Genomic DNA, 8,125 nt, shown 5'->3' on the forward strand with positions numbered 1-8,125 from the left:
TCCCTCATGGTGGTAATAAGACGGGGGATTGGAGCTGTTCACACGCCTTCAGCTTGTGGTAGAGGCAAGCGCTGTGAATCAGACAGTGTCATACCTACACAGAAACAGGGGGAACAGGGTAAGTAGGCTAACTATCTAACAGATCACTTGCTTAGAAAATGATTATGTTGCCATAAATTTTAACGTTGACACGTTTGTTGCCGAAAGAAAATATTACTTGTTTTTAGAATTATGATAATACATCTTAAACAAGTGATATCTGGGCAATTGCTGTAAGCCTATGCTATCTCCATGTTTAAATATAGCCTACGATGGCATGTCATATTTTTTTTATAATTTGGCTTAGTCTATTTAAAAGCAGTGTAAAGTGTAACGTAGGCTAATAAAGTAGTGTAATGATTTTAAAGCTATCCGATTTGTAAGCTCTCTGACGTTATCCTCAACAGATGGGCTAGGTCTCCGGGAAAAATAATAGCACACTTATTACACGTATTCCCCTATTATCGGGATTTACACATATGACTAGCTGGTATAGGTGTACTGGGTAGCGTATGTGGCGTAGTGAATATATTCGTACATTTCTAATTAAAATAGTCAATGTTTAAGCAGTATTTTTTTAAGTCATAACATAATATTCCCAACTTTAGTGCTTGACCAATGACGCTCAAATTGTTTTGTTCCAGAGATGAGAAAAATACATAATGTTGAATATTATTATTATTATTATTATTTCTATTATTATAATATAATATAATATAATAATAGCAATAGCCTACTAATACAAATATGTGTTGAAATTAAAATACGTTCTGATTAATTGAGAGAGCTGCACAATAGCGCTCGCACACTTGTCTAAAATTAAGATAGGTCGAGTGTCAATTGATGTGGAAACTTCTTGTTAACGCACTTCCACATGTTGGTGCAGACCTAGACCAGCCACAGTAAAAATGCAATGCGAATACACCAATTAACACAAACGATTTGCCTCTCGATGAGATCTAAGCGTTCACTAAGTAGCTATAGGTAAGCGGTCAAAGCAAACATTTCCCTCACACAATTGTATCTTTAAAATCCATTTATTACAACTAACAGCAGATCAATTGTGTCCTAAAGGGTGGACCCCAGAATATTTTGTAAAGCTGTCTTAAGTAGCCTACAGGTGGCCTATTGGGTAACCAGAAGTTGACAACACCATGGCTTTGAAAATTATGTTTTACATCATCACTGATATCAGAATGGTGTGAAATTGTAGGAGAAACCTGCTAAATAACTGGCCTCACGTGTCTACTTCAATGCCACAGTGATGGCAAGTTGGCTAGCTTTTTCTCGGGCCCCGCCTACGGTTAGGAACAAATTGGAATTGAGACCAATCCAATTTAAGATGGTTACCTGGATTTTGTGTTATTAGATGCACGTGGTAGCAGAGTTGAGTTGGAGGTGTGGCTGCTGCGTGTCTACCGCATGGAAAAATATTCTTGGCTCATGTGATGAGGAGATCGTCTTTCTCTTGTTTCCAGGTGCCGTTGTTATTGCCTGTATGATGCAGCTAGGAGAGGGAGAACTGGATGACACTTCTATTAACCTACCTAAATCGTTTTGCCATTCGTTAACCGAGAATAACAAAAACAGTCCTGGCACAGTACCGACTGATTTTCAAGAGGTTAATCCACCAGCCTCTCAACCTCAGCCAGGAGCGAAAAAGTTTTTATCCAAAACGGAAAACGACGAAATGCTTGGAGAGAGACAGAACGATGCTCTCTCTCTATCTAAGGCCTCTGTCCAAGACCGAAAAAGTTCTCTGACGACGGAGGAAGAAGACGCATCCAGTAACAGGCCAGGCGGAATTAGCCCCGATCGTTATTTTATCTCGGCGTCTTCGCACCAAACGCAAGACATGAATCCCTGTTCTCTGTTTCCTTACCCGGGTCAAGCGGGAACAATTTACGCAGGATCCGATGGCGCCAGGTATTCAGCATCGCTGCACTATAGTTCCGTCCTCCCCTCCACGGGCTTCTCTCCTGTATGCACTGGACGTGGACAGTGCGGTTCAGGCTACCAGTTCGGACAGGGTCACGGCTGCATCTATCCATCCTATCAAGGAAGTGGACCCGGTATTGGTCCCATGCCGCTCTCAGGAACAGGTACTGGTCTGAGGGCTCAGGTGTATCTTTGCAATCGCCCTCTCTGGATGAAGTTTCACCGACATCAGACGGAGATGATAATTACCAAACAGGGCAGGTTTGTTGAAATGATTTTAAGTTGGTATAATGAAGGAAGTTTGTCTTGATTGCACCTATTCTTCACCCATTGATAATTAATTTCAACGTATTTGACTGAATTTGATAATTTCACGCTAAGAATGTGAGACGATAATATCCTCCTGCCTATTACATTTGGTGTCATAATGCTATGCACAATACCAAATACACAATCATGCAGATAGACCGGGGATATGGCCAAAAATATGGTCGATATAGGCCATTTTTGCTCATCCCATATTTCGAAATCTGAAAACCTTCCGTTCCAATTTTACAATTATTTTAGGCCATTTGGAGTTAGTGTTTTTACTTATTTCTTTTTTAAATCAGATTTACTGAAGATTTATTCACCCTTGTGTTCATATTTTTTCAGGCGGATGTTTCCCTTTCTGAGTTTTAATATTACAGCTTTAAGACTGAACGTACATTACAATGTTTTCGTGGAGATCGTTTTGGCTGATCCGAACCATTGGAGATTTCAAGGGGGCAAATGGGTGACATGCGGAAAGGCAGATAATAACATGCAAGGTAGGTTTGTGCACAATTCGAATTGCAATTATGCTTCCTGTTTGCTACCTCAATTGAAATGCAAGTGAAATTCAAGAATTGAATTGGAATTTAAGAGCCAGTTTCAGCAGGTGCCTCTATTGACCATTTTCACTGTCAGAGCAGTTTTCTCTATTGCAAACGTACTCCGTTAAGTTATACTAGGGTGATCAATTTTACTGTGTCAGATTCTAAACCAATTATATTTCGATTGTTAGGAAACAAGGTGTATGTTCATCCGGAATCTCCTAATACGGGTGCTCATTGGATGAGACAAGAGATCTCATTTGGCAAACTTAAACTGACTAATAACAAAGGAGCAAGCAGCAGCAATTCTCAGGTAAAATAATATTTTTTATATATATATATATAAATTCACTTACATTATTACAACATTTATAAAAATAATAAAGAACATAATTGATGGAGCGGAGCTCATATTCTGTTTAAGTAGTAAATAGTTATTTAGCAGTATGTTGCATTTAGAAGACAGGTTTCACTGTTGTTAATGTAAAAGCAATGACTGGTGTATACATTCATAAAAAGCTCTTGATGCCCCCACCCCCACCCCATTGATTAAAGCTAAAGCTACAGTTTTTGTGTTTGTGTTTTTGTACATTTATTTCCATCATGCAGATGATTGTCCTTCAGTCCCTTCATAAGTATCAGCCAAGACTTCATATTGTAGAAGTTGGTGAGGAAGGAGTGGAAGATTTAAATTGTGATTCAAAGACCCAGACCTTCACCTTCGTTGAGAACCAGTTTATTGCTGTAACTGCATATCAGAACACTGATGTAAGTAACTGTTTGTGTGTTGTCTGGCTTTGTGAGGGTCGCTGGTGCGTTTCTCAATTCACTAAATTTTGTTCCCACTTTTTAGATTACACAGTTGAAGATTGACCACAATCCATTTGCAAAGGGGTTTCGAGATAATTATGATTCGTGAGTGCCTTTTTTTGTCTCTTTGACCAAGGAAATATCTTACTGTGACTTTTGAAATGTGCATGCATGCATTTTAAGTACTAATACATTTCATCTTCTATTTGCAACATTATAATAAGCGGCCGTAGGAGATTTTACAATAATGCATGCTTTAGATGCTCATGTCCAGAGAGTACATGTTTGAATGGGAATATCCACAAGCCTTCATTTTTTCCCTCCTAATTTCCAGGATGTACACCGCACCAGATGGAGAAAGGTTTACTCCATCCCCCACAGACTCCCCTCGCTCCCACCAGATCGTGCCCGGAGCCCGCTACGCCATGCAGCCCTTCCTCCAGGATCAGCTCGTGACCAACCAGGGCCGCTTCTACAATGGCGAACGGGCAGTGCCGCAAACCAACGGTCTGCTCTCTCCACAGACGGAAGACGTGGGCTCTGCCTCTGCGCAGAGGTGGTTTGTCACCCCCATGCAGCAGACGAGTGCTAACAAACTGGACATGGCCTCGTACGACGGTGACTACTCCAGCGGCCTGCTCCCGTATGGCATTAAACCTTTGCCCCTCCCCACGTCGCACTCTTTCGGGTACTACTCGGACTCTGCCTTCACGTCGGTGGCTGCCGGGTGGGGCCCGCGCAGCGCCTACCAAAGAAAGATGACCACTACAGGCCTGCCCTGGTCCCCCAAGCCAAGCCCCACCGGTTTCACGGACGACCAAATGTGTGAGAAGGACAAAGCGAGAGAGGAGGGATTGTCAGGTGCACAGCAGACGCCAGCCTGGCTGGAGACGCCCTCGTCTCTGAAGCCGCTGGACGCAGCAGACCCTGGGGTTTACGCCATAGGGTGCAAGCGCAGACGGGTCTCTCCGGAGGAGTCCAGTGTGGAGGGCTCTCCAACAGTGAAGGGTGAGGACTTGGGAGTTCCAGAAAACTTGGCCAGAGAGACTTCTTCCAAAAGCATGGGCTATTATGCCTTCTATACCAGTCCCTGAAAAAAGCTTTGAAAGTTGCTTTAGTCTTGGGTGAGATTGTTTTTTTTCTCCATTCCCATTTTATTATTGTGCTACCACAGTGTATTCATAAGTTTTGTAATATGTGCAGCTGTCTTCAGATTCAGCGACTCTGAAGCTTCTTTCAAACTGTGACAAAATAGATTACACTCAATTATGTCCACTTGCATTATTAGTTATTAGATCATGTTATATGGCTCCAGCATGTCCTATGCTATATATTTTTACTGATAGGATTTTTATTTATAATTGTACAATATTTGTGCAGTGTGGGATGAGATGTGTTACATGTGTTCTTACATTGTTTGTGTATCAAAGTGTTGTATGACGGGTAATAAAAAGTCCCATATGCTTTTAAAAACTTGCTTTTTTAAACTAATATACACTGGACAACCCAGCCCTGTTCTAAAAAGTTGAACATGGACTATTTCAACTTTTCTCTGCGGGAAAAAAACGTTCTGCGCCGTGGGATTTTTCGAGGATGCTGAGCCCTGTGAACACTGAACTTCATAAGATTTGTATAGAAAATAGCCGCTGTTTCGGCGCAAAAAACTTATTCTGAAGTCTGGTTCGTGGTTCTTATCATCCAACGCAATCAACGTAGCAGGAAATTCAAAACTTACCAGGAGTATTTTTGTGGAATTTGTTAAATTTGAAAAGGCACAACATAAAGAACGGTTTCCATTAGTGATAGGCCTATACAATTTATATATATTTGTTTTACTAAACAAACGAAGGATTTTTAATTATTTTGCGTTCACAAATGTAGGACAATTAGCCTACCGATGTGTGTAATTATCGAATTCAATAGCCTACATGCGTATGCCTGTGACAGAAGACGTGCACTGCGTGAAACCGAATTGGTTTTACTAGGCCTAAATTAATTTTGTTGAGACAGTAGCTATGTCCCGGGACTTTTAACAAATTTGAATAGTCTCTAACTGTTTTTAGGCTAAAGATATTCATGGCACCGAGTCATTTTAGGAGATCTATCATTTAAGATTGAAGACTAGTGGATATTTTATGGAAAGGCTTGAGGTTAAGGCTTTTGTCATTCTCTAACATTTTGTGCGGCATAAATGTGTATTGGCCATCGTATTAAAAATGGATTTGTTGGTCTAGGGGGCTAGGTCTATTCTCGCTTAAGATGCGTAAGGTGAGTTCCAATCCCAGACTAGTCTGCTTTTGAATTAGAATTTGAGTAGCCTAATGTTTCCGGAGTCAGTCGGAGTGATATGGGGAAAAGTATAGGAGGGGTTGCGAAATGTTTTGCAGTCTGAATTCAAATGCTCTAAAAACGTTAAATCAGTGTATTCAGTTAGCCTATCAGCGAGGTCCAGTTACAGAAAATGTCCTCAAGCAAAGGTCCGGAGCATCATAATGTTTAACGTGCGTGTATCGCCTACGCAATCTCAAATCTCACCTGTGCCTCTTTCAACGATGAACTCGAAGATGCTGTGTGTGAGCTTGCAACGGCTTATGCAGCCACTGGAGCACCAGTTGCACACTTGATATAGTATCCATTGGAAAATAATAAATACAATTGTGGAAGGCTGTCATGCATTAATGCTTTGGTATTGACACCCTAACTACAAGAAGACATTCCACCGATGTCCATCTCGCAACATTTTCCAAAATGAAACTAATGTTTGCCAGTTGGAGAGAGGGGGCACGAGAGCCAATGTTTTTTTTGTTTGTTGTTGTTGGGTCGCCAGACAAAAGGTTGAACTGGGCTCGATCGTCCACAGATGTAGGCTAACAGAAACTGAAATGTCGACTCAAGAAGGCTAGTCTAGCCATTTCATAAAGTCACTGACGACGTAGCTATCAATTAGCTGCCTGGTGTCGGGTTACCTACTAGGCTCCCTGTTGTTATAGGGGTTTGGTCATTAATCAACTGAATCAGTCAACGTAGGCACTCATACTTGTGCCCCTGCACTTTGGAAAGTGTGAAGTCGAGCAAGAGCACCACTAGAGGTCAGTAAAGACCGTGTAAATAAAGGAGTTTGTGGATTAGAACCAAGAGATAACCAAAATGGCATGTAGGCTAGAATGTGTGAAAAGCAATATCTTTACACGATAACAACATAACTATTCATAACCTACATTTAAAGCTGATGAAGTTGTCTGCAGCTGGACACCGTAAGAAGCGCTAGATGTGGCTTGAGAGTTTTAAATCCTCCATCATTTCAAATTAGTTAACCATCTGTTAACGTTAACCATCCGTCTGTTAACCATCATTTGACATGAAGAAATTTCACTTCAGTATATGAGCTAAGCCGTGGTATATTTCACATTTTCACTTTCTCTCCATTTTAAGTGAAAATATGATTTTTCCCTTGCAATGTTTTTTTTTTTTTTATCTGTTTCACTTAAAATGGAGAGAAAGTGAAAATGTGAAATATACCACAGCTTGGCCCATACTGAAGTGAAATCTCTTCATGTCAAATTAATGAATGAAAATGTATTTTGGTGCCATTATTTTAATTCAAGTTGTTTGTCCATATCTTTCCATTAAATGAAAATAGTGCAAACCAAAGAGATTGGGAAATAATTCAGACTTTTAATTTCATTTGTGAATGTATCTGAGTTTGAGTGCATGTCTGCCTCTATGGTCTTTGTCTGTATGAGTCCCAATCACAATTATGTGGTTATGGTTATGCTATTTGACAGACACTTTTGTCTAACGAATTGTTTAAAATAAAGTAGAACCCATTATGAGTGAATTTTCACTCATTGTAAGCAGCTGATAGTATCAGTCCAGACCAGGAGGCCGAGTAAAATATTATCTAGCTATTATCTTGCACCCCAGTGGAAAGGCGTCAAACATGTGGAATTTAGCCTCAATAAACTCAAGAACCAGCAGCAAACTAACACAACCTATAATAATTATACGACTTCAGAATGCTGCAGAAACGTCTGTTAAATTGGTAGAATGGGCATTCTCAACATTTAAAGGTCCAATATTTCTTATATTTGACCACTGCAAAAAATCAATGTGTCACATGTTTCACTTGTTATATTTTAGCATTAACATCATTAATGATAATGTATTTTACTTCACCTACATAAAAGTGCATCCTTTATGGTTATGTAATTACATTGTCTAATTTGGAGTGTTTATTTACACCTGGGTACTAATAGCAGTTGTCACACAGTAAGGGTATTTGCCTCCATTAGATAAAAAGCTACAGCTGCATAAAATAAAGCTGCATAAAACAATTTCAGACATTCTACATCATGATCATATTGGTGATATTGGTCCCACTATAGTAGAATTAGTAGAATTCACAGGAGATTCACAGATTTGTGCATCCATTGTGTCACAGAGATGTACAGACACCCTGTGTCTGCTTTGCCATGCTACACCTT

The 8,125-nt window shown here is 40.2% G+C and overlaps 1 protein-coding gene across 1 annotated transcript; it reads left to right on the top strand.

The window, feature by feature from the left end:
* The first annotated feature begins 1,413 nt into the window (after positions 1-1,413).
* On the top strand, positions 1,414-5,106 carry eomesb (eomesodermin homolog b). The gene is made up of 6 exons (XM_048261054.1): positions 1,414-2,238; positions 2,632-2,786; positions 3,023-3,144; positions 3,441-3,599; positions 3,685-3,746; positions 3,976-5,106. The coding sequence occupies exons 1-6, from the start codon at positions 1,538-1,540 to the stop codon at positions 4,733-4,735; spliced, it is 1,959 nt and encodes a 652-aa protein (XP_048117011.1). The 5' UTR covers positions 1,414-1,537; the 3' UTR covers positions 4,736-5,106.
* Positions 5,107-8,125: the final 3,019 nt, after the last annotated feature.

Source organism: Alosa alosa, chromosome 13 (assembly GCF_017589495.1).
Source record: "Alosa alosa isolate M-15738 ecotype Scorff River chromosome 13, AALO_Geno_1.1, whole genome shotgun sequence".
Lineage (NCBI taxonomy): Eukaryota > Metazoa > Chordata > Actinopteri > Clupeiformes > Clupeidae > Alosa > Alosa alosa.

Excerpts from the sequence above, each read along its gene's own strand:
- eomesb (XM_048261054.1), top strand. The coding sequence starts at position 1,538 with ATGATGCAGCTAGGAGAGGGAGAACTGGATGACACTTCTATTAACCTA. Across the intron at positions 2,239-2,631 it reads ATAATTACCAAACAGGGCAG|GCGGATGTTTCCCTTTCTGA; the intron begins GTTTGTTGAAAT and ends ATATTTTTTCAG. Across the intron at positions 3,747-3,975 it reads TTTCGAGATAATTATGATTC|GATGTACACCGCACCAGATG; the intron begins GTGAGTGCCTTT and ends CCTAATTTCCAG.